At 44.3% G+C, this 26649-nt stretch overlaps 1 protein-coding gene across 1 annotated transcript in view; it reads right to left on the bottom strand.

Annotated features, from left to right (window-relative positions):
• The window catches only part of LOC109877789 (ecto-NOX disulfide-thiol exchanger 1-like), a 97055-nt gene that overhangs the window by 24313 nt on the left and 46093 nt on the right, over positions 1–26649 (bottom strand). The window contains exons 2-8 of the mRNA XM_020469991.2: positions 18545–18725; positions 18278–18439; positions 10426–10584; positions 9786–9992; positions 8286–8519; positions 2428–2640; positions 1156–1262 (exon numbers count right to left, since the gene is read on the bottom strand). Of these exons, the coding sequence (XP_020325580.1) occupies positions 1156–1262; positions 2428–2640; positions 8286–8519; positions 9786–9992; positions 10426–10584; positions 18278–18439; positions 18545–18554 (1092 nt within the window). The 5' untranslated portion in view covers positions 18555–18725. The remainder of the gene's footprint in view (positions 1–1155; positions 1263–2427; positions 2641–8285; positions 8520–9785; positions 9993–10425; positions 10585–18277; positions 18440–18544; positions 18726–26649) is intronic.

The following is a 26649-nucleotide window of genomic DNA, read 5'->3' as shown; positions in this document are numbered from 1 at the left end:
GAATAGACATGGCATGATTCTCACTGACTTGACTTAGAGACATGTACAGTATGACCATAGAGGGCTTACAGTATGAAGAGTCATATAAAGTTAAAGAGATTCTCCAGTACTTTTGTATACATTTTAGCCAGTAGTTCTGAAGGTCGCGCTCACAAGACAAAAGTGGTCCCCTGAAATTGCAGAGATGTGCACCACGTCATTGCTCTCTCTCGCTTTGCTGTGTGTGCATCTTGATAGCTGTCACTTAAATGGCAAGGGGCTGAAGCTCATTGGCTAGAACTCAAATTGCTAGGGGGCTAGCCCAGGTGGGGGGAAATGTAGGGAAAATGACACAGCACAGCATCCAGAAAAACAGTCGCTTTCAAACTAGGGATTCCATGCCTAATGGAGGTAATTCTAATGATAGATAGAGTGTATATCCAATAGATCAACACATCCAGCCTAAAGCGGGAGGTTTAAAAAATACTTAGTATTCGCCAAAGTTCCTGGAGCATGTCTTTAACATCTGCCTGGATAATGCTGTCCCTCACAGATAGACTCTCTCAAATACCTGGTCATTACTTTTAATTCACTTCAATAAATCGGCATGGTCTCCAAATGGCCAAATCAAGACCAAGGTGGTGTAAAATAATCAAGGATTCAAATCTAGGTTTGTGTATTGTTTCTACAACCAAATATATCCCCATTCCATGAGATCAATAGGATGTTTTTGTTTAGTTCTCATGAAAGTGTTAACTAACATAATATGTTTCCCTCCTGTAGAGAATGTTCCAGCATGCTGACTTGTTATAATTCCAATGAATTATTGATCTGTCTTAACCCTGGAAGCCTCTGTTGCCATAGCACCCACTCATACTTTCTAGGAGGCCTCAGATCTTTAGTTACTGTCATCTGCGCGCGTGTGTGTGTTTCATCAATGTGAGAAAAAAGTATACGAATAGTATTGTAGGAGAGAACACACCGCATCCGTAGATCAGAACAACATGGCTGTCTGTCTATCTGTCTGTGTATCTGTGAGGGCACAGCAGTCTGCAACAACGGCAACATGAAACAGAGTAGGACTCCATCCTTCTAGAATGTCTGTCTGTCAATCTCTCCTGTCCTGAGGGGTCCAAACATGACAAGGAATACGGGGGGTAAGGAGAGATTACCAACCTCACACTGCTTTCTCCAAATGTCTATGTTCTTGCGCTGCGCTTTAGTGAAATGGTCCCATGCCTTCTGCCTGGAGGCAGCGGTGAACACAGCCGTGATCTGCTCGACTTGGGGTGAACAGGAGAGTCAAGACAAGACTTTATATAGCACTACTGTACCACCCAGGCACAACACCACAGAGAAGACACTAGGAGCTTCATCGTGCCAGCCTGGGTTAGTGGATCCCATTGCATTTTCCTCTACCACCCACCAACATATTGAGAATCATTGGGTGGGCTGTGATTTAGACACATTGTTTTTGTTGGTTTGTAGGGCCTCCTAGGTTAAATGCTGGCTATAGTGTAACCTGGTGTCTCCTTCACAGTGCTGTACAGTACTTACATCTCATACCTGCTGATTCAGTTCCTTCAGGACTGACAAAGACAACATTCTACAATGGATGGCTTGTTTTGTGACACTAGACAAACTATTGCATTTACATAAAATTAGTATTTTGTAATTAATCATTCATAACTCTTTTGGAAGTGTTGTATTTACTGTAGTCATCACTATTCTCCCCACCAGTAGAAGAATGTTGCCTTTAAAGCTTGGCTCTGTTCTGACTGCATACTGTCATATTCATCTTCAATAAACAACAGGAACTTTAAGAAATAGTGTCATTATTACTACTGGACAAGTGCACAGTGACCAGGTCAACATTAAAACTACACCCCCTCATCATCCTCTACGTCCACCCTGGTGATTTATTTCATATCTCTGGGACTTTGCTTCATGGATTTTCATATTAAACCAACACCAGAGGACTATATAGCTCATTTCTCTTCTCAGTGTTGAGGATAACAAATAAGACTCTAAATAGTACCATTCAAACAGCCATAAGCCATTGATCAATCGTGCTGTTGTGTCATTGTCTTTCCAGATGGTATTTCATATCATTTCAATATCAGTCCATAGTGTACATTGACATTGTTTGAGAGTGCCTGCTGGAAGAACACTGTACTATGATGCCTACCTGGGAGGTACAGTAGGTATATCAGCTGGTCCTCCAGACAGACACACAGAGGTTTCCTCAGGACACTGTACTGTACTTACCTCTGTCTGGTCTCTGACTACTGTCACCCTCCCTAACTACAGGCTCATCACTGCACAGCTGTGTAGAAATACTGGTCTTTAGTGCTATGTGAGAGGTACCTGTAGTTCTCTGTGTCTAGGAAGGGTTTAGGTCAATAAAGTGTTACAGGTAGTGCACAGTGTGTCTAGTTAGATGCTTACACTGAGTCAGTATGGCCAGTAGGGAGTTTTTAAATGTCTCCTTGGCTAGCTCCATCTCCTCCTCGTGCTGGGCCTTCTCACTCATCAGTCTCCGGACGTGGCTATTGGCCGACTGGATCATAGAGTAGAAGTGATTAGCCGACCGCCGGTTGACCTCACCACGGTCGATCCATGTGAACAGGACCGCAGTCGCTTCACTGAAGTTATGGTCATCTGGAGGGGGATAATGGGGGAGAAGGAAGGGAGAGGTTTAAGGCTGGGGGTTTCATTTTTACGGCTAGGGGAACGTTTCGACAACATGCGATGAAATTGCAGAGCGTGAAATTCAAAATAAATTATTAGAAATATTTAACTTTCATACAACCACAAGTGCAATACACCAAAATACATATTAACTTCTTGTTAATCCAGCCACTGTGTCAGATTTCAAAAAGGCTTTACGGTGAAAGCAAACCATGCTATTATCTGAGGACAGCACCCCATCAAACAAACACATGGCAATCATATTTCAACCCGCCAGGCGCGACACAAAACTCAGAAATAACGATATAATTAATGCCTTACCTTTGAAGATCTTCTTCTGTTGGCACTCCAATATGTCCCATAAACATCACAAATGGTCCTTTTGTTCTATTATTTCCGTCGTTATATATCCAAAATGTCAATTTATTTGGCGCGTTTGATTCAGAAAAACACCGGTTCCAACTCTCCCAACATGACTACACATTATCTAATAAGTTACCTGTAATCTTGGTACAAACATTTCAAACAACTTTCCTAATCCAACTTTAGGTATTTTAAAATGTAAATAATCAATGAAATTTAAGACGGAATAAACTGTATTCAATAGCGGATCAAATGAAAGTGGAGCGAGGGCGAGGTTGTGCGCCCCAAACACAACAGTACACTAGACTCGACACTCAGTCTGAACAGCCACACTTCTTCATTACTCAAAAGAAAAACATCAACCAATTTCTAAAGACTGTTGACATCTAGTGGAAGCCCTAGGAACTGCAACCAGATGCCTAAGAAAACTAGATTCCCATAGAAAATCAATTGAAAACACAGTCACCTCAACAACAAAAACATTCCTGGATGGTTTGTCCTCGGGGTTTCGCCAAATAAGTTCTGTTATACTCACAGACATTTTAACAGTTTTAGAAACTTTAGCATGTTTTCTATCCACATATACCAATTATATGCATATCCTAGCTTATAGGCCTGAGTAGCAGGCAGTTTACTTTGGGCACACTTTTCATCCGGACGTGAAAATACCTCCCCCTATCCCAAACAGGTTTTTACAGTGAAGCTGAAAGTCTACAAAAATTCACTTGGGTATTCAAAGAAAGAAATGATATGGCGATGCACTTTGAAGAAATTCTACTTCTATCTTCCACTCCGTGCTTCAGTGCACAGGAACTGAACAGCATGGGGAGTTTACCTATCAGACTGTTTCATATTTTCTGAGAGCCTGTGGATGAGACCACACAGTCTGTTCTGAACACAAAATGCATTTCTGGGTTTGAAACTGGTTGTTGAGCGAGCGTAGCCTCTAACTGTCTGTGTCTCGGTGAGCCTTTGTCGAGTGCATTTTTCACATTTGTATAATAATTGAAAAGTGCCACAGAGCCGTGTCCGATTGTACAGCGCAGAGTGAATTAGACATCGTTTAATGAGTTCAATGCCCACTGCAACACGACCTGAGAGCACACAGATGCTCGGCTGAAAATACTTTTCACCTCACAGCTCTAGTCCTATTCAGGAGAGGCAGCAGCGTACAATCATGCAGTCATATTATAATGCAGTCACATGAAGGTATTGTGGGCCAGCAAACACTGGGAATAATGAAAGTCTATTTCCCCTTTTCAATGAATAATCAAATAAAAATATCACACAGTGTTTTGCTTGTGTAATATTAATGGAGAGCTTAGAGAAAGTCTCTAGAGTAATAGCCAGTGGTGTAGGGTAAACCTTTTTTATTGTGTGAGAGTGTTTATCCACCCTAAAATGTGACACACACAAACACTGACACACACACAAACAAACCCACACATACACTGACACGCAAACAAACACACACACACTCTCTTGCTCGCCCTCTACCTTCCCCTCCTCTTTCTTCCATCTGTCACCACCAGTTCACCTTCCTCTGCTTCAGCCTCAGTGTGAAGGCTAATAACAATCCTTCATAGCAGCAGCAGCTGTATTACAGTTTTTATCAATTGCTAAAACACTAAAACCCATTGGCTGAACAAAGTTCTCAGTTGCCTGGACTCATTTAGCTAATTATGCAGTCTGTTGTCAATACCTTAAACCATTTCACATGGTGAAACACAATTTGCAGATCTCACTTAGACTTTTCAGCAAAACTCTAAACACATTCTCATTCTCAAAACACACTCTGCACTCTAATGCACATGTCATCCATACTGGTAAACACATTCTGCACTCTAATGCACATGTCATCCATACTGGTAAACAAATTCTGCACTCTAATGCACATGTCATCCATACTGGTAAACACAAGTGGCAACAATCAAATACAATTAGAGAACACATGTCATTGATTGAACACAACCAAAATTGATTTAACCTGTTTCAAATGATGCGACACAACCAATATAAGCCAGTTCAGAGAGCAAACAGGTTGTTGAAGGTGGGAAGGAGAAAGTCTGAGAATGAATAATGTAGTACAGTGCATTGTAGGCTGTAGGCTGTATACTGTACAATGGATGAATTGTATGGCCCTGAACATTGTGCTTTCCATTTATTAACAGGACTGACTGCTCAATAGATTTTGACTGGTTGCAGGGTCATATCAGCAAAGAACAAGAATTACAGTATCACAGAGACAAAGGACAAGTTAGTGAGATGCAGGGTACAGTACTGTAAAAATAGGGGTACAAGGAGGAGGAAGAACAAAAAACAAAAGAGCAAAGCAGAGTAGTAATTTCTGATCAATTTTGAGCTACTATGATAGAACATGTTTTCTTTCATCAAAGGACAATGACGGAAAAATATGAATATTTGATTTGATTAAAAATGTACTTCTCGCTGAGAATTGTATGTTTTGAACAATGTGTTTTCTATTTTTCGGTGTATTGTTTACTGACTGCTTGAGAGTGTATATCATTTTGATCACTTTGTTTATGATTTGAGAGCAGTGTTTGATTTTGAACACAGGTAAAACTGTTTTGAGGCGAATGTTTCATTTTGCGAGTCAGAGTCAGAGGTTATGTAAATAGTGCTTGAAGATCAGGTTTTGTGTTTAATGTTTTCAGGAAATGGAGCAACGTTTCAGAAATTGTGTTTTAGCAATTGAGAAAAACTGTAATTAAGAGAGAGACCGAGTAATGCTCTGTAATATGGTAATGAACATGTTTAAGCTATTTACCCGCCTGAGAATGTAAAAGCATTAACCAGAGGCTGTTTGAATGAATATGATTATGGAGAAACAGAACACTTTCAAACACCTCTCTGAACAGAGAGCAGAGACAGTGGAACAGGGGGACAAGGAGGATAGCACAGAGAGAGAGAGAGAGAGAGAGAGAGAGAGAGGGGGGGGGGGGGGTTGGGAGCGAGAGAGAGAGAGAGAGAGAGGGAGAGAGAGAGAGAGAGAGAGAGAGAGATAGAGAGAGAGAGAGCGAGCACAGGTAACTTCCACAAAGCTGTGAACGATCTGAGAGACAAGGCAAGAAGGACATTCTATGCCATCAAAAGGAACATAAAATTAAATTAGGATCTGGCTAAAAATACTTGCATCAGTTGTAGAACCCATCACCCTTTATGGTTGTGAGGTCTGGGGTCCGCTCACCAACCAAGAATTCACAAAATGTGAAAAACACCAAATTGAGACTCTGCATGCAGAATTCTGCAAAAACATCCTCTGTGTACAACATAAAACACCAAATAATTAGGCCTATATCAGCAGAATTAGGCCGATACCCGCTAATTATAAAAATCCAGAAAAGATCTGTTAAATTTTACAACAAAGCCATCACCTACAGAGGGATGAACCTGGAGAAGAGTCCACCAAGAAAGCTGGTTCTGGGGCTCTGTTCACAAACAAAAACAGACCCCACAGAGTCCCAGGTCAGCAACACAATTAGACCCAACCAAATCATGAGTAAACAAAAAGATAATTACTCGACACATTGGAAAGAATTAACAAAAAAACATAGCAAACTAGAATGCTATTTGGCCCCAAACAGAGAGTACACAGTGGCAGAATACCTGACCACTGTGACTGGCCAAACTTAAGGAAAGCTTTGACTATGTACAGACTCAGTGAGCATAGCCTTGCTATTGAGACCTGGCTCTCAAGAGAAGACAGACCATGTGCACACTGCCCACAAAATGAGGTGGAAACTGAGCTGCACTTCCTAACCTCCTGCCAAATGTATGACCATATTAGAGAGACATATTTCCCTCAGATTAAACAGATCCACAAAGAATTTGAAAACAAACCCAATTTTGATAAACTCCCATATCTACTGGGTGAAATTCCACAGTGTGACATCACAGCAGCAAGATTTGTGAACTGTTGCCACAAGAAAAGGGCAACCAGTGAGGAACAAACACCCCATGTTTATGTTTATTTATTGTCCCTTTTGTTCTTTGCCATTTGCACATCGTTACAACATTGTATATACATAATATGACATTTGTAAAGTCGTTATTCTTTTGGAACTTCTGTGAGTGTAATGTGTACTGTTAATTTTTATTGTTTATTTCACTTTTGTATATTATCTACCTCACTTGCTCTGGCAATGTAAACATATGTTTCCCATGCCAATAAAGCCCCTTGAATTGAATTGAAATGAGAGAGAGAAGGAGAGAGGGGGGAATATTAGCAGGAAAGCACAGAATGGGAAAAGAAATGAACCCCCAGCAACACACATTTCCCACCAGCAGAAGACGATGGTTGGGTCTAATTGTGTTAATGTCCTGGGGCTCTGTGGGGTCTGTTTGTGTTTGTGAACAGAGCCCCAGGACCAGCTTGCTTAGGGGCCTCTTCTCCAGGTTCCTCTCTCTGTCTCTGTGTCTCTGTCTCTCTCTGTGTCTCTGTCTCTCTCTGTGTCTCTGTCTCTCTCTGTGTCTCTGTCTCTCTCTGTGTCTCTGTGTCTCTGTCTCTCTGTGTCTCCCCCCCCCCCCCCAACATGAGGAAGCCTAGGAAAGAGGGAAGAGACCTGCCTCTAGTTATTTACGTCTCTCTGTCTGTTCGGTAAAGAACGGATGAGAACACAGCATGATGTCGTAGCTCTCTGTCCAGGAATGTTCACATGCTGCTATGATGGTTAGTGTAACACAGTAGATGGATGATGAAGGGAAGCCATGACAGTATTTCTCATGCAGAGAGAGAATGGGTAGTGTGTCTGAGACAGCTCTAGCAGACAGAGTGAGATCAATAACTCATTTAGATGATAGAAGAAATTAGAAACGAAAACGCTATTTTTGTAACATAACATGATCGTGTCAGATTTTTTTCCCAATATCAAATCACCATAACATCATGTTCCATTGCTCTGTCTGTACTACACTAAGATTTCAATCATGAGAATGTATGTTTGATTGTTTCCATACTGTGAATAAGGACCAGGAATAAATGAAGCATGTCTGAGTATGTAATACAGTGTGCAGCTTGGACCAGTTTACAGATTACACACATTTACACACCACCATGGTCCATCTGCAGCACACACACTGAGCGTCAGCTGTGGGATGGGTGGCTATAAGAGGCACAGAACATCCAGACAACATCAGTACTTCATCAGTACTTTATCATGAAAACCAAACAACCAACCAAACACCACCGCCGAATCTGGGCTCAGAGCGACCATGCTCATTTGTCCTCTCACCTTTCAATCTCTCCGCAAGCAGTCCTGCCTCGTGGTCTGAGAAGTGCATGATGGGAGGTGGCGAGGGTGGTCGGAAGAAGTCTTCTTGGATCTTGCGTCGGTGTCGTTCCTCCCTGGCCAGCAGCCTCTGTTGACATTCCCACTCATACAGGTCGTCTCTGGCCTGAGCAAAGTCCACATGCATCCTCCCTGAGTCCTTCTTATCTGTACTGGAGCCGATACGCATCCGGTAGCCTGGGGAAACAGGGCATTTAGAGGTCGGGTACACTAAACACAACCATACAGAGACATTCAACACACAGACAAACATACTGTGGACAAATGATGTATACATTCATGTAAACTCATACTCCCACAGTCAGATACACTCAAAGTATACAGTATTACAAATGCGTACATTCTCTACCCCATGTACAACCAGAAAGATCATTAGCAAATCGAAAGGACAAACTCTACATTTTCAACTATTCATAATGCAAAACTATTCATGTAGTCATCCTCATCAATAGGCACATCTCCAGCCTGCACAGCTACAGTCTATTTCTGCTCCTGTCTTGGTGTAACGGCTTTAAGTGTTGAGCTTCAGGACACAAGGTCACTGTTTTTACTCCTCTACAGTGTTAGTATCGTTAATACATATTCTAATCAAAAGGAATACTTTAAAACTGCTGCAAATACATAGTTATGCTGACCACTGACCAGAGAGGTAGAGCATCTCATTTGTGTGTTGTGTGTATAGTATAGCATTGGCATAGTATAGTATAGTATAGTATATTATGTGTATAGTATTGTATTTGTATAGTATCGTATAGTACTGACCAGAGAGGTAGTGCATCTCATTTGTGTGTTGCGTGTATAGTATAGCATTGGCATAGTATAGTATATTATGTGTATAGTATTGTATTTGTATAGTATAGTATCGTATAGTATAGTACAGTATAGTACAGTATAGTATATTATGTGTATAGTATTGTATTTGTATAGTATAGTATAGTATCGTGTAGTATCGTATAGTACAGTATAGTATAGTATATTATGTGTATAGTATAGTATTGTATAGTATAGTACAGTATAGTACAGTACAGTATAGTATAGTATATTATGTGTATAGTATTGTATTTGTATAGTATAGTATCATGTAGTATAGTACAGTATAGTATAATACAGTATAGTACAGTATAGTACAGTATAGTACAGTATAGTATAGTATATTATGTGTATAGCATTGTATTTGTATAGTATAGTATCCTGTAGTATAGTACAGTATAGTATAATACAGTATAGTATAGTACAGTACAGTATAGTATAGTATAGTATAGTATGTGTATAGTATTGTATTTGTATAGTATAGTATCGTGTAGTATAGTACAGTATAGTATAATACCGTATAGTACAGTATAGTACAGTATAGTATAGTATATTATGTGTATAGTATTGTATTTGTATAGTATAGTATCGTGTAGTATAGTACAGTATAGTATAATACAGTATAGTACTGACCAGAGAGGTAGAGGGACTTGTCCACCATGAACTCCTCACTGAAGCGGATGTGACAGAAGTTCTTCTTGCTCTTCCTGATGGCGATGATGTCACCACACGGATCAAACACCTCCCTGATGATCTCCTCGCTGGCATTCTCTGGCAGACCCCCCACAAACACTGTCTTACACCCTGGGGGGCGCTCCCGTGTTGACGGAGGAGGCAGGTCTGGAACATCATGCATGCTCAGGTCATATCTGATGACAACTCTTGACCATAGTCCATATATCAATGTATTTCTATTAATTGATACCGAAAGGAAGGAAAAGCATGCAAGTGTGTGTGTGTGTGTCTGTGTGTGTGTGCATGGGTGGACGTGTTTAACTATACTTGTGTTTAACCCTACAAGAATAGTAAACAAACAAACATTTGACCAACGGGACACTTTTCTTAGTCCCCACAAGGTCAAATGCTATTTCTAGGGGTTTAGTGTTAGGGTTAGAATTAGGTTTAGGGTTAGGGTTAGGAGCTAGGGTTAGTAGCTAGGGTTAGGGTACAGGTTAGGTTTAGGGGTTAGGATTTTGAATGGGAATGAATTGTGTGTCCCCACATGGTTAGTTGTACAAGTGTGTGTTGGTGCGTGTGCGTGCATGAGTCTTACTGGGGTTCTGGGGGAACAGGGTGCAGCTCTGGCAGTGGATGATCTCCTTGATGATGGGGGGACCAGGGGGAGGAGGGACCAGGCTGATACCTGCCATCATGGGGTTGATGGGAGCTAGGAGACCCAGCCCTGGATCAAAACCCTGGATACAGAGAGAATCTGGAGGAGAGGAGAGGAGGGAGAGAAGAGGAGCAATGAGACCCAGCACTGGATCAAAACCCTGGATACAGAGAGAATCTGGAGGAGAGGAGAGGAGGGAGAGAAGAGGAGCAATGAGACCCAGCCCTGGATCAAAACCCTGGATACAGAGAGAATCTGGAGGAGAGGAGAGGAGGGAGAGAAGAGGAGCAATGAGACCCAGCCCTGGATCAAAACCCTGGATACAGAGAGAATCTGGAGGAGAGGAGAGGAGGGAGAGAAGAGGAGCAATGAGACCCAGCCCTGGATCAAAACCCTGGATACAGAGAGAATCTGGAGGAGAGAGGGAGGAGAAAAATAGTTTGTCTGGAGGAGAGGAGCAATGAGACCCAGCTCTGGGCTCTAATTAAAGGCTTGGTTACAGGTACTGTATGGAGGAAACAGAGAGAGAGAGAGACACTTATTAATATCTTCAGAACACAACATGATGAGACTGGGAGAATGAACAAGACAGAAATATCCTGTGCTGCTCAACTCAGGCCCTATACAGTCACACAGGGTCTGAGAGAGAGAACAGACACTGATCTACCTTAGAGTAGAAACCAATCTGACTGCAGCTCTCACACAAGCCTGTCACTACTGTGAGGATACAGATAGTCATGGATACAGATATAAAATGTAAGAATGTAGAACTGCAACTTCATATTTATGAAATCATCAATCAAGTCCTCACTGCAGATTTGAGTTTGTCAGCAAAGGTGAGTGTGAAGAGTGTGTGTGTAGGAGGGAGAATGATTCTATTTGATGCTGTCAGAAAGATTCCAGTGCTCAATATGAGTCCCTACACTGCAGTATTTACTATCCTAAGAGGCTGCAAAGCAAAGAATTACTTCTACTAGCTGTGTCTGGCGAAGCCTCGAAGAGGAAGTGTCTGGCGAAGCCTCGAAGAGGAAGTGTCTGGCGAAGCCTCGAAGAGGAAGTGTCTGGCGAAGCCTCGAAGAGGAAGTGTCTGGCGAAGCCTCGAAGAGGAAGTGTCTGGCGAAGCCTCGAAGAGGGAGTGTCTGGCGAAGCCTCGAAGAGGAAGTGTCTGGCGAAGCCTCGAAGAGGAAGTGTCTGGCGAAGCCTCGAAGAGGAAGTGTCTGGCGAAGCCTTGAAGAGGAAGTGTCTGGCCAAGCCTCGAAGAGGAAGTGTCTGGCGAAGCCTTGAAGAGGAAGTGTCTGGCGAAGCCTTGAAGAGGAAGTGTCTGGCGAAGCCTTGAAGAGGAAGTGTCTGGCGAAGCCTTGAAGAGGAAGTGTCTGGCGAAGCCTTGAAGAGGAAGTGTCTGGCGAAGCCTCGAAGAGGAAGTGTCTGGCGAAGCCTCGAAGAGGAAGTGTCTGGCGAAGCCTCGAAGAGGAAGTGTCTGGCGAAGCCTCGAAGAGGAAGTGTCTGGCGTTGCGAAGCCAAGTGTGTTTTATTAAAGAGAAGGAGTTTTTAAGAAGAGCTGCAATCCTTGAGGATGTAGAGAGAAGCAAAAGAGGAAATATATCTGGAAGATTATCTCAGATAAATCTCCTGAGTCACGATCAGGATTAATCTGAGATTGTGTGGATCTGTGGAAAACTCATTTAAATGTTCACTGTGGTGATCTGAACAGGTAAATGACATTCTCCTCTCCCTACGTTCATCTGTGATGATCTGAACAGGTAAATGACATTCTCCTCTCCCTACGTTCATCTGTGATGATCTGAACAGGTAAATGACATTCTCCTCTCCCTATGTTCATCTGTGATGATCTGAACAGGTAAATGACATTCTCCTCTCCCCACGTTCATCTGTGATGATCTGAACAGGTAAATGACATTCTCCTCTCCCCACGTTCATCTGTGATGATCTGAACAGGTAAATGACATTCTCCTCTCCCCACGTTCATCTGTGATGATCTGAACAGGTAAATGACATTCTCCTCTCCCCACGTTCATCTGTGATGATCTGAACAGGTAAATGACATTCTCCTCTCCCCACGTTCATCTGTGATGATCTGAACAGGTAAATGACATTCTCCTCTCCCTACGTTCATCTGTGATGATCTGAACAGGTAAATGACATTCTCCTCTCCCTACGTTCATCTGTGATGATCTGAACAGGTAAATGACATTCTCCTCTCCCTACGTTCATCTGTGATGATCTGAACAGGTAAATGACATTCTCCTCTCCCTACGTTCATCTGTGATGATCTGAACAGGTAAATGACATTCTCCTCTCCCTACGTTCATCTGTGATGATCTGAACAGGTAAATGACATTCTCCTCTCCCCACGTTCATCTGTGATGATCTGAACAGGTAAATTACATTCTCCTCTCCCCACGTTCATCTGTGATGATCTGAACAGGTAAATGACATTCTCCTCTCCCTACGTTCATCTGTGATGATCTGAACAGGTAAATGACATTCTCCTCTCCCCACGTTCATCTGTGATGATCTGAACAGGTAAATGACATTCTCCTCTCCCCACGTTCATCTGTGATGATCTGAACAGGTAAATGACATTCTCCTCTCCCCACGTTCATCTGTGATGATCTGAACAGGTAAATGACATTCTCCTCTCCCCACGTTCATCTGTGATGATCTGAACAGGTAAATGACATTCTCCTCTCCCCACGTTCATCTGTGATGATCTGAACAGGTAAATGACATTCTCCTCTCCCCACGTTCATCTGTGATGATCTTAACAGGTAAATGACATTCTCCTCTCCCCACGTTCATCTGTGATGATCTGAACAGGTAAATGACATTCTCCTCTCCCCACGTTCATCTGTGATGATCTGAACAGGTAAATGACATTCTCCTCTCCCTACGTTCATCTGTGATGATCTGAACAGGTAAATGACATTCTCCTCTCCCTACGTTCATCTGTGATGATCTGAACAGGTAAATGACATTCTCCTCTCCCTACGTTCATCTGTGATGATCTGAACAGGTAAATGACATTCTCCTCTCCCTACGTTCATCTGTGATGATCTGAACAGGTAAATGACATTCTCCTCTCCCTACGTTCATCTGTGATGATCTGAACAGGTAAATGACATTCTCCTCTCCCTACGTTCATCTGTGATGATCTGAACAGGTAAATGACATTCTCCTCTCCCCACGTTCATCTGTGATGATCTGAACAGGTAAATGACATTCTCCTCTCCCCACGTTCATCTGTGATGATCTGAACAGGTAAATGACATTCTCCTCTCCCTACGTTCATCTGTGATGATCTGAACAGGTAAATGACATTCTCCTCTCCCCACGTTCATCTGTGATGATCTGAACAGGTAAATGACATTCTCCTCTCCCCACGTTCATCTGTGATGATCTGAACAGGTAAATGACATTCTCCTCTCCCCACGTTCATCTGTGATGATCTGAACAGGTAAATGACATTCTCCTCTCCCCACGTTCATCTGTGATGATCTGAACAGGTAAATGACATTCTCCTCTCCCCACGTTCATCTGTGATGATCTGAACAGGTAAATGACATTCTCCTCTCCCCACGTTCATCTGTGATGATCTGAACAGGTAAATGACATTCTCCTCTCCCCACGTTCATCTGTGATGATCTGAACAGGTAAATGACATTCTCCTCTCCCTACGTTCATCTGTGATGATCTGAACAGGTAAATGACATTCTCCTCTCCCCACGTTCATCTGTGATGATCTGAACAGGTAAATGACATTCTCCTCTCCCCACGTTCATCTGTGATGATCTGAACAGGTAAATGACATTCTCCTCTCCCTACGTTCATCTGTGATGATCTGAACAGGTAAATGACATTCTCCTCTCCCTACGTTCATCTGTGATGATCTGAACAGGTAAATGACATTCTCCTCTCCCTACGTTCATCTGTGATGATCTGAACAGGTAAATGACATTCTCCTCTCCCCACGTTCATCTGTGATGATCTGAACAGGTAAATGACATTCTCCTCTCCCCACGTTCATCTGTGATGATCTGAACAGGTAAATGACATTCTCCTCTCCCTACGTTCATCTGTGATGATCTGAACAGGTAAATGACATTCTCCTCTCCCCACGTTCATCTGTGATGATCTGAACAGGTAAATGACATTCTCCTCTCCCCACGTTCATCTGTGATGATCTGAACAGGTAAATGACATTCTCCTCTCCCCACGTTCATCTGTGATGATCTGAACAGGTAAATGACATTCTCCTCTCCCCACGTTCATCTGTGATGATCTGAACAGGTAAATGACATTCTCCTCTCCCCACGTTCATCTGTGATGATCTGAACAGGTAAATGACATTCTCCTCTCCCCACGTTCATCTGTGATGATCTGAACAGGTAAATGACATTCTCCTCTCCCTACGTTCATCTGTGATGATCTGAACAGGTAAATGACATTCTCCTCTCCCCACGTTCATCTGTGATGATCTGAACAGGTAAATGACATTCTCCTCTCCCCACGTTCATCTGTGATGATCTGAACAGGTAAATGACATTCTCCTCTCCCTACGTTCATCTGTGATGATCTGAACAGGTAAATGACATTCTCCTCTCCCTACGTTCATCTGTGATGATCTGAACAGGTAAATGACATTCTCCTCTCCCTACGTTCATCTGTGATGATCTGAACAGGTAAATGACATCATCCACTAAAGCTGTTTCTCTTTTCCTCTCTCTTTGATCTGGACTTTTCTTTTACCCTCCTGGTGAAAATAATTCAAGGCTGTTAGTTTTCCTCATTGGCCCGGGCCGTGCTCTGTTACGTCTGCCAGGGTAAGAGAGTTCACACTTTGTTTATTTGTCATTGTTTAATTTCTCTCTCTCTTTCTTTTCCTCTCCTCCCTCCCTCTGTTCTCTCCCTCTACTCAGCAGGTTTGTGTGTACGGCTGGACGCTGAGTTTGCTGGGCTCTGGATCTCCCCTCAGGAAACAGCTGCTCGTAATTACTGTGAAGGTGAGACGTCATCCATCACACACACTCCATAACCCCCATTATGTTTCTCCTCCTCTTCTCTTCCCCTTCGCTCTCTCTCCTCCGGTCTCTGAGCTGTCCCCCAGTCTTTCATTCCCTCTCTCTCCTCCTGTCTCTGAGCTGTCCCCCAGTCCCTCATTCCCTCTCTCTCCTCCGGTCTCTGAGCTGTCCCCCAGTCTCTCATTCCCTCTCTCTCCTCCGGTCTCTGAGCTGTCCCCCAGTCTCTCATTCCCTCTCTCTCCTCCGGTCTCTGAGCTGTCCCCCAGTCTCTCATTCCCTCTCTCTCCTCCGGTCTCTGAGCTGTCCCCCAGTCTCTCATTCCCTCTCTCTCCTCCGGTCTCTGAGCTGTCCCCCAGTCTCTCATTCCCTCTCTCTCCTCCGGTCTCTGAGCTGTCCCCCAGTCTCTCATTCCCTCTCTCTCCTCCGGTCTCTGAGCTGTCCCCCAGTCTCTCATTCCCTCTCTCTCCTCCGGTCTCTGAGCTGTCCCCCAGTCTCTCATTCCCTCTCTCTCATTTCAGTTCTCTCTCTCTCTTGGACCTGAGGTCTGTACTCCAGGAGGATATTAGTCTTAATCCGTCTTTTCCTTAGCGCTGGGGAAGGAGGATCCAGTCCAGCTGTCCAGTCGTCCCTGTTGTCTCTCAGCTCATTAAGGAGGAGAAGGACTGTACAGTACTGAACCCGATGGAACTACAGTGACGATGGGCTGCTCTCCTTCCTTCCTTCCTTCCATCCTTTCCCGAATTAATCACAGATCTGAGAGTGTTGGATAGGTGAAACCAATCAAATCAACCAGTCAAACTGTGCCTTGACTTTCCAGTCACGTACAGATCTGTGTTCTCCTCAAGAAATACATAACCTATCACACTTAATGCAGTGATCTCCCCCCCCGAGTGAAATAATAGTCTTATATATACGGCTTCATATTACAATAGATTTTCTCCATACAACTCTCCGCTTTCCTGAGTTAAATCCATGTATTCAGTTATTCAGGGCTTACACAAACTCAGCCTCCAAATCTCCTTCCGTGCTCTTCTAATGAACATCACAATGCAGCTCCCACAATGACATCTAAGAGGGCTGCAACATATAGGGACTGAACACAGTGGAACTATCCAAATCCTTAGAGAAAACCACTTTGCTAATGGATTTCATGAAACAAGTTGAAGTCCAGATAAAATTGTAGAGTACCTGAACATTTGAAGGAGCTTAGCGTTTTTAATATAAATCCATCAGTGTGGTTACATTTCAACCACAGACTCACTAGGGATCATGACAGAGGCCCAAACTATAGGTACTCAACATGTATAGTATAACATATGATCCATATTATATAAGAGAGGTTCCTTTTGTTATAGACTTGAAAAACATTAGAGAGGACTGAGAACAAAACATACATATTTATTACAACCAGATGTTGGGGACATTTTAAAGCTGAGTGTTTTCCAGCCCTGTTTTTCAGCCCCAGCCGTCCTTACCTGTTGTAACAGTCTTATTGGTCCTCACTCGGCTAGTTCTCACAGTGTGTGTGTGTGGGGGGGGGGGGGGGTTGTACATGTGTACCTGTGTGTGTCTGGGGTTGTACATGTGTACCTGTGTGTGTGGGGGGGGGGGTTGTACATGTGTACCTGTGTGTGTGTGGGGGGGGGGGGGGGGTTGTACATGTGCACCTGTGTGTGTCTGGGGTTGTACATGTGTACCTGGGTGTATGTTTGGGGTTGTACATGTGTACCTGAGTGTGTCTGGGGTTGTACATGTGTACCTGTGTGTGTCCGGGGTTGTACACGTGTACCTGTGTGTGTCTGGGGTTGCACATGTGTACCTGTGTGTGTGTGTGGGGGGGGGGGGGTGTACATGTATACCTGTGTGTGTCTGGGGTTGTACATGTGTACCTGGGTGTGTGTGTGGGGGTTGTACATGTGTACCTGGGGAGTGCGGGGGGGGGGGGGGGGGGGGGGGGGTTGTACATGTGTACCTGTGTGTGTGTGTGTGTGTGTGTGTGTGTGTGTGTGTGTGTGTGTATAGGCCAAAACATCATCCAGTGAGAATCTAGTAAGCAAAGTCACCTCGTGAGAAGCTCAGCTAATCATCCTGAAGCTCAGTCATGACGGATTTCTCAGACCTCTCAAGACTATGACCGAAATCTGCTCATGAATATTTATCAGATGTATTTCTCTCTATCCTCGCTGTCTACGCTGTCAAAATGGTCATTACAATAGGATGCACACACACACGCTATCACACACCATTAGCATCAGCAGAGAGACAGACACATGTAGTCAGGCCATTAGAAAAGAGACCAGAGAGATTTTCTTTTGTATTGTATCTCTCTGCACGGACTGAACAACGTGTAGTTAATACTGTCTTATCTAGCTGCTGATGGGGGACACAACAATTAGCAGCGCTGGTTTGGCAGAGCATGCTGCATTCTGGATATCCTGCCACATGGGGTATAGGCTAAGGTATCTATCTAGTTCTCGAAGAATCATTGACTGTCCTGCCCTGAGTGGGTGGAGTTGTGGAGGTGATAGAGTAGTAGGATGACACAATGGAGGCTCTGGATGGAAGTGCCCAGTCCTGCCTTTACCATCTTCTCAAAAGTTTCAGAACACAGTCCATGGGGACTCATTCCTTTCTTATGACCTTGACAATACTGAGAAATTAGAATGAAGAGTTTGTTAGCAGAGGAGAGGGGGATAAGGGAGGAGAGTGAGGACGATGAGAAGGGGTGAGATGGAGGCCTGCCAATGCCCTACCTGAGACCAACTGCTGCCTGCCGAGGCCCATGGGTACGATGCCCAGGTTGTTCATGGCGGTGGCCCAGGCTCCGTGGTCGTTCACCACATGGTCATGGACACTGAGGTGCTGCTCCGGCCCCAGGCTCCTCAGGCTCCTCAGGCTCCCTACACCATCTGCTGCTGCAGGGGACAGGAGAAACAGAAGGGTTAGGAAGAGGAAGGAGAAGACCAGAGATGTAGTTAACATATTAGTGAAGGTGTAGTAGCTAGTGTTATAGTACGTACCGCTGGCCATAGCAGGTCCTGTGTGCTCCTCTCTCTGGGTCTACCTCCCAGAGGTCTGATCAGAACCACAGCTCCCTCAGGCTGCACACCAGACCAGGACAGGACGGAGAGATAAGGAGAAGGATAGTTGGATGGAGGACTCCCAGTTAAAGATAGGATCCCATCTATCCTCTGCTAAACCCTGGGGATGAAAAAGAGAGCAGTTCAGTCAAGCAGCTTAAATCAATGTTTTTCAATCAAACCGTTGCAGCTTAAGACAGCATTAGAACAATGCAATCAGAAAGACATTGTTACTGATGTCCTACTGCCGCCCATACAGGGACAACCACACACACATTAAGCATTACAGAAAGTCTTCACAGCTCTCTCTCTCTCTCTCTCTCTCTCTCTCTCTCTCTCTCTCTCTCTCTCTCTCTCTCTCTCTCTCTCTCTCCCTCCCTCCCTCCCTACCTACCTACCTACCTACCTACCTACCTACCTCCCTGCCATACAGGACCTCTATATCAGGCGGTGTGAAAGAAGACCCGCAAAAATCGTCAAAGACTCAAACCACCCAAGTCACTATTTTCTCTGCTGCCTCGCGGCAAGAGGTACCGGGGTATCAAGTCTGACACCAACAGGCTCTTAAACAGCTTCTATCCCCAAGCAATATGACTGTTAAATAACTACCAAAATAGCTACACGGACTATCTGCGTTAACCTTGATTTTTTATTGACCTTTTATTTCAATCTTTGCACTGTTGTTATGCATACTCAGATGGTCTTACACACTCACACACACTGTCACCACAACACACATACAAACACTCACTCCATTATTTGCTCACTCACACATAATATGCACATACATTTATACTGACTCTACACACCCTCTCACATACAAGCTGCTGTTACTCTGTTTATCAAATCTAATGTATTTATAAATCTAATCAAATGTATTTATAAAGCCCTTTTTACATCAGCAGATGTCACAAAGTGCTGTACAGACCCAGCCTAAAACCCCAAACAGCACCCAATGCAGATGCAGAAGCACGGTGGATAGGAAAAACTCCCTTATCATATATTCTGTTGCCTAGTTCGCTTATGTATCTACCTCCATCACTCCAGTATCCCTGCACATGTAAATATGGTATTAGAACTGCCTTTAAATACTTCCTGTATATAGTATGCTTACTTACTTACTTACTTAATTGTGTATTTCATATTTCCTTATTTCATGTTTATTTCTAGCAATACATTGTTATTGTTATTGATTATTGCATTGTTGGGTTTTGAGTTTTGCAAGAAAGGCATTTCACTGTACTTGTGCATGAGACATTAAAACTTGAAACATGAAACTCTCTCACTCACACACACCTCCAAATGAGACCCAGCTGACCAGTCACTCAGTTGCCATGACATCACGTTATCCTGCTTTCTGTCAAATGTCTTATGGGGTGTGTCAGAGATGACCTTTAACCCCTAACACTCCCACCTAATTACACCGCCCCCAGACCCCATAACACTCCCAACAGCGCTAGCCACAGCCATACTGTCATCTTTAAAATCAATGGTTTTGAGTAGGAAAGTCCCATTTCCCTGTGAAATGTGCCAGAATTCTGATTGATCCCTGATTAACACAATGAGGTAATTGAGGAATGTGACCCCCTACAGTAAGTCAATAGAGGATTCTATTCCATCAACATAATTAACCGCTAGTTCTTCAAGGAAAGGCTGAATAGCATTCTGTCCACAGTGTGAAAAATATCTTATTCCATATTTCCTGTTACAAAGCTTGTTGTTCTCTGTGTGGTTCCTCGGGGGCCGTAGTTAGCTGCAGTGTGATCTGTATTCCGGTCACGCCTCCTCCGTCGTCTCAGACCACCCCGCAGTAATTATCATTATTCAACTCTGACACCAGGAAATGAAGTCAGCCCAGCTACACCATCCAGATGTAATTAAGACACAATCATATGAACATTTTTTCAATAACAACAGTTGCCTTCCTTCAAATAGCTTTGGGCTGCGAGGCCGGTTTCTGAAACTTTTCCCCTCACTAGGGTGACAAACAGTTGTCTTTGGAGTCACCTGCTGTATGTCGACACATTACTGTGTTTTCAGGCTGATAGAACCTGCCACTGTTCTCATCACAAGTACATTACAAACACTGAGCAGTAGCAGTAGAATTAGAATTGCAATCCGGCCTATAAGGGAGGTGGATACATTTTGGGATTGTGAAAACAAGGACAGTTCCACAGCTGTCTTATAATATCTCATAACAGCTTATAACAGCTTGTAACTCCAGTCCTGGTCAGGTATGAGGCCTGTGTCATTGTTGTGACTTGTGATTTTAGCAGCATCCGCCCAGTTCAGAGCCTACTACGCTGAACAGCTCTTTACACAGTAACTGCTATACTGTATACTGTTCCTATTCATAGACAATCATGTATCCAATGGGCCACAGCAGACAACATCTACTCTACTATCACACGGGGGACAAACACTAGGCTAGATTTTATCCTCCACTGTCTGTCTTCCGGCTCTTCTTCTCTCCCTCCCTCTCATTCTTTCTCTTTCTCTCTATCTCTCCAGGTGGTGCCAGCGTGCTGAGTAGTGAGGTAATGTAGCATCACAAACATAAAGACATGCACCCCCCCCTCTCTCCTCCCTCTGCTCCTGTTCTCTCTCTCCTCTCCACCTTCTTCACTGCAGCCTGATGGAACATCTTACCCTCCTGACAAGTGACAAGGCTGTTTCTCTTCACCCCTCTGCATCATCCCCCCCTCTCTCTGCCAAACCTCCTCTCTCCTTCTACCTCTCTCTGTCAAATCTCCTCTCTCCTTCCCCCTCTCTCTGCCAAATATCCTCTCTTCTTCCCCCTCTCTCTGCCAAACCTCCTCTCTCCTTCCCCCTCTCTCTGCCAAACCTCCTCTCTCCTTCCCCCTCTCTCTGCCAAACCTCCTCTCTCCTTCCCCCTCTCTCTGCCAAACCTCCTCTCTCCTTCCCCATCTCTCTACCAAACCTCCTCTCTCCTTCCCCATCTCTCTGCCAAACCTCCTCTCTCCTTCCCCATCTCTCTGCCAAACCTCCTCTCTCCTTCCCCCTCTCTCTGACAAACCGCCTCTCCTCTACCTCTAACTCCCCTTCTCTGTACACTCCTCCACCTCCTCTCTCCATCGCACATGCCTCTTCTTCTGTACACTCTCCCTCATTCCCTGATGCCTTCTCTCCCTCCGATCTTTCATCTTCCTCCTCTCTCTTCTTCCTTCCCTTCTCTCTCATGGTTGTCCGTAGGTATCCAACCCCGCCGAGAATTTCTTCTCACTTTCACACAGCATGAAATATTCACAGAACGGGTGTCCTGTTCATTATTCAGGAGCTCACTTGACATCTCTGAATCTTTCACCAGCAGGCGCAGCATCACTCAGACCTGGAACTGCTGGGCACACACACACATACACACACACACACACACAAGCTCAGGAAACACAACAGTATACACACAATGAACACAAGCATGGAGGGCAGGAGGAAAACATTTCAGGGAGAAGGACGGCTCTGTTCCAAGCTGAATGTAGCATACTACATAGAATGAATCCATGTATTGGGCATGCATCCTAAGTGGTACGCTAGTATGGATAGGATGGGCATTCCCTAGGTACATTTTAATAACAGGACAGTGTGGTAGTGGGAGAAAGATCTAAATGTCACACCCTGATCAGTTTCACCTGTCCTTGTGATTGTCTCCACCTCCTTCAGGTGTGGCTTGTTTTCCCCAGTGTATTTATCCCTGTGTTTCCTGTCTCTCTGTGCCAGTTCATCTTGTATGTTTAGTCAAGTCAACCAGCTTGTTTTTCCTGTACTCCTTTTACTATTCTCTTTTTGATAGTCCTCCCGGTTTTGACCCCTGCCTGACTCTGGACTACTTTCCCGCCTGCCTGAACATCCTGCCTGCCCTGAGCTTGACTCTGCCTGCCCTTCGGTACCCTTTGGACTCTGAACTGGGTTTGACCCTTTTGCCTGTCCAGGACCATTCTCTTCCCCTATTGGATTAATACATATTGTAAGACTTCAAACATCTGCCTCCTGTCTGCATCTGGGTCTCGCCTTGTGTCATGATACTAAATGTGCTCCATATACGGTATGTGGCTGGTGCTTATCAGTCCCAAATGTTACGCAGGATGTCCATATCTAAGAATTTAAAAAACTTTCAGAAATCAACATTAGAATTACAAGCTTCTCAATGGTTTCAAACAGATTTGATTCTACAGAAGTGAGAAAGTCCAATATGTGTCCAGCTCAATTGTCTTTGCTATCTTGGGCAGTTCATCAAAAATACAGGAAGACAAAAGATCTCCGTCTCTCCCTTCATCTATCACCATAATCTTTTAGGTCACTTTTACTACTGACTTTAACGTTTCAATATTTTCCTTTTACATTGACACATTTCTTTGAGAAGACATTGGAAAAAGCCCTAATACATGAGCATGAATGGCTCACTTCAGCCCAAAACTGCAATACACACAGCAAATTTCACACGCCGTAGATATGCTAATTTGCCCTGTCACACACCAATTTCAGCGGTTAAATATTTGATTGACTCCAGTGTATATCATGCTATTCCTCTACCACTGTCTGTGAGGGGTTCATAATGCCTCATAAATGTATTTATAACACATAATAACACGGAGGATAAACAGGAAGTGACAGAGGAAACACTCCTGTGCTCACACACACAATTCTATCACACACAGTTTTCATTTTTTGTACATTTATTGAAATCAGTAACTCCCCTCAATGTACTCTGAATGTTTCATTACTATATGACCAAGAAAATTGTGACTCTATTCAAAATAGCTTCTGAAGTTTCATCATTGTATGTTCGTTAATGGGAAATATGGTAATTATTTCAATTTCCTGATAAGTTTCTGTTTTTGAGATAAGAGTTTTTTTCACCCGACAGTGATGTTATATTGGCTCACATTAACCCTCAGCACAGTAGTGTACGTAACACATGACACAGTAAAAAAGTAACTCTGTTAGGTTATCTAAAATGCCACGCTAGAAAAGCCAGTGCTCTATGTAAACAGACCTTTCTACACAAAGAAATTGGTATTCAAACAAAAAGTCCTACTATATGTAAAGCAGTCGTGCCAAAAGTCACCACATTCTCTTACACTTGTCCTCTATAGGAGCCGACGTTAAGACTGATAGCCCACTTGTACCATTCAGCACAAAGACAGTGGCATGGTCGGGACAACAGTCACTGCTCAATGACCTCTAATAAGGACTTTAGAAAAGCACCATTAAACATAACGAGAGAGAGAGAGAGAGAAAGAGAGAGAGAGAGCTACAGAGAGATGAACCTGGAGAAGAGCTACAGAGAGATGAACCTGGAGAAGAGCTACAGAGAGATGAACCTGGAGAAGAGCTACAGAGAGATGAACCTGGAGAAGAGCTACAGAGAGATGAACCTGGAGAAGAGCTACAGAGAGATGAACCTGGAGAAGAGCTACAGAGAGATGGACCTGAAGAAGAGCTACAGAGAGATGGACCTGGAGAAGAGCTACAGAGAGATGGACCTGGAGAAGAGCTACAGAGAGATGGACCTGGAGAAGAGCTACAGAGAGATGGACCTGGAGAAGAGCTACAGAGAGATGGACCTGGAGAAGAGCTACAGAGAGATGGACCTGAAGAAGAGCTACAGAGAGATGGACCTGAAGAAGAGCTACAGAGAGATGGACCTGGAGAAGAGCTACAGAGAGATGGACCTGGAGTGGATGGCTGCAAACTTTCTACTATTAAACTCGGACAAAACAGAGATGCTTGTTCTAGGTCCCAAGAAACAAAGAGATCTTCTGTTGAATCTGACAATTAATCTTAATGGTTGTACAGTCGTCTCAAATAAAACTGTGAAGGACCTCGGCGTTACTCTGGACCCTGATCTCTCTTTTGAAGAACATATCAAGACCATTTCGAGGACAGCTTTTTTCCATCTACGTAACATTGCAAAAATCAGAAACTTTCTGTCCAAAAATGATGCAGAAAAATTAATCCATGCTTTTGTCACTTCTAGGTTAGACTACTGCAATGCTCTATTTTCCGGCTACCCGGATAAAGCACTAAATAAACTTCAGTTAGTGCTAAATACGGCTGCCAGAATCCTGACTAGAACCCAAAAATTTGATCATATTACTCCAGTGCTAGCCTCTCTACACTGGCTTCCTGTCAAAGCAAGGGCTGATTTCAAGGTTTTACTGCTAACCTACAAAGCATTACATGGGCTTGCTCCTACCTATCTCTCTGATTTGGTCCTGCCGTACATACCTACACGTACGCTACGGTCACAAGACGCAGGCCTCCTAATTGTCCCTAGAATTTCTAAGCAAACAGCTGGAGGCAGGGCTTTCTCCTATAGAGCTCCATTTTTATGGAACGGTCTGCCTACCCATGTCAGAGACGCAAACTCGGTCTCAACCTTTAAGTCTTTACTGAAGACTCATCTCTTCAGTGGGTCATATGATTGAGTGTAGTCTGGCCCAGGAGTGGAAGGTGAACGGAAAGGCTCTGGAGCAACGAACCGCCCTTGTTGTCTCTGCCTGGCCTGTTCCCCTCTTTCCACTGGGATTCTCTGCCTCTCACCCTATTACAGGGGCTGAGTCACTGGCTTGCTGGGGCTCTCTCATGCCGTCCCTGGAGGGGGTGCGTCACCTCAGTGGGTTGATTCACTGTTGTGGTCATCCTGTCTGGGTTGGCGCCCCCCCCCTTGGGTTGTGCCGTGGCGGAGATCTTTGTGGGCTATACTCAGCCTTGTCTCAGGATGGTAAGTTGGTGGTTGAAGATATCCCTCTAGTGGTGTGGGGGCTGTGCTTTGGCAAAGTGGGTGGGGTTATATCCTTCCTGTTTGGCCCTGTCCGGGGGTGTCCTCGGATGGGGCCACAGTGTCTCCTGACCCCTCCTGTCTCAGCCTCCAGTATTTATGCTGCAGTAGTTTATGTGTCGGGGGGCTGGGGTCAGTTTGTTATATCTGGAGTACTTCTCCTGTCCTATTCGGTGTCCTATGTGAATCTAAGTGTGCGTTCTCTAATTCTCTCCTTCTCTCTTTCTTTCTCTCTCTCGGAGGACCTGAGCCCTAGGACCATGCCCCAGGACTACCTGACATGATGACTCCTTGCTGTCCCCAGTCCACCTGGCCATGCTGCTGTTCCAGTTTCAACTGACCTGAGCCCTAGGACCATGCCCCAGGACTACCTGACATGATGACTCCTTGCTGTCCCCAGTCCACCTGGCCATGCTGCTGCTCCAGTTTCAACTTCCACCTGACTGTGCTGCTGCTCCAGTTTCAACTGTTCTGCCTTATTATTATTCGACCATGCTGGTCATTTATGAACATTTGAACATCTTGGCCATGTTCTGTTATAATCTCCACCCGGCACAGCCAGAAGAGGACTGGCCACCCCACATAGCCTGGTTCCTCTCTAGGTTTCTTCCTAGGTATTGGCCTTTCTAGGGAGTTTTTCCTAGCCACCGTGCTTCTACACCTGCATTGCTTGCTGTTTGGGGTTTTAGGCTGGGTTTCTGTACAGCACTTTGAGATATCAGCTGATGTACGAAGGGCTATATAAATCAATTTGATTTGATTTGATTTGGAGAGGAGCTACAGAGAGATGGACCTGAAGAAGAGCTACAGAGAGATGGACCTGGAGAAGAGCTACAGAGAGATGGACCTGGAGAAGAGCTACAGAGAGATGGACCTGGAGAAGAGCTACAGAGAGATGAACCTGGAGAAGAGCTACAGAGAGATGGACCTGAAGAAGAGCTACAGAGAGATGGACCTGGAGAAGAGCTACAGAGAGATGGACCTGAAGAAGAGCTACAGAGAGATGGACCTGAAGAAGAGCTACAGAGAGATGGACCTGGAGAAGAGCTACAGAGAGATGGACCTGAAGAAGAGCTACAGAGAGATGTACCTGGAGAAGAGCTACAGAGAGATGAACCTGGAGAAGAGCTACAGAGAGATGGACCTGAAGAAGAGCTACAGAGAGATGGACCTGGAGAAGAGCTACAGAGAGATGGACCTGAAGAAGAGCTACAGAGAGATGGACCTGAAGAAGAGCTACAGAGAG

Source organism: Oncorhynchus kisutch, linkage group LG26 (assembly GCF_002021735.2).
Source record: "Oncorhynchus kisutch isolate 150728-3 linkage group LG26, Okis_V2, whole genome shotgun sequence".
Classification (NCBI taxonomy): Eukaryota; Metazoa; Chordata; class Actinopteri; order Salmoniformes; family Salmonidae; genus Oncorhynchus; species Oncorhynchus kisutch.
Note: the sequence above shows the minus strand (reverse complement) of the source record. Positions and strands in the feature narration are given on the sequence as shown.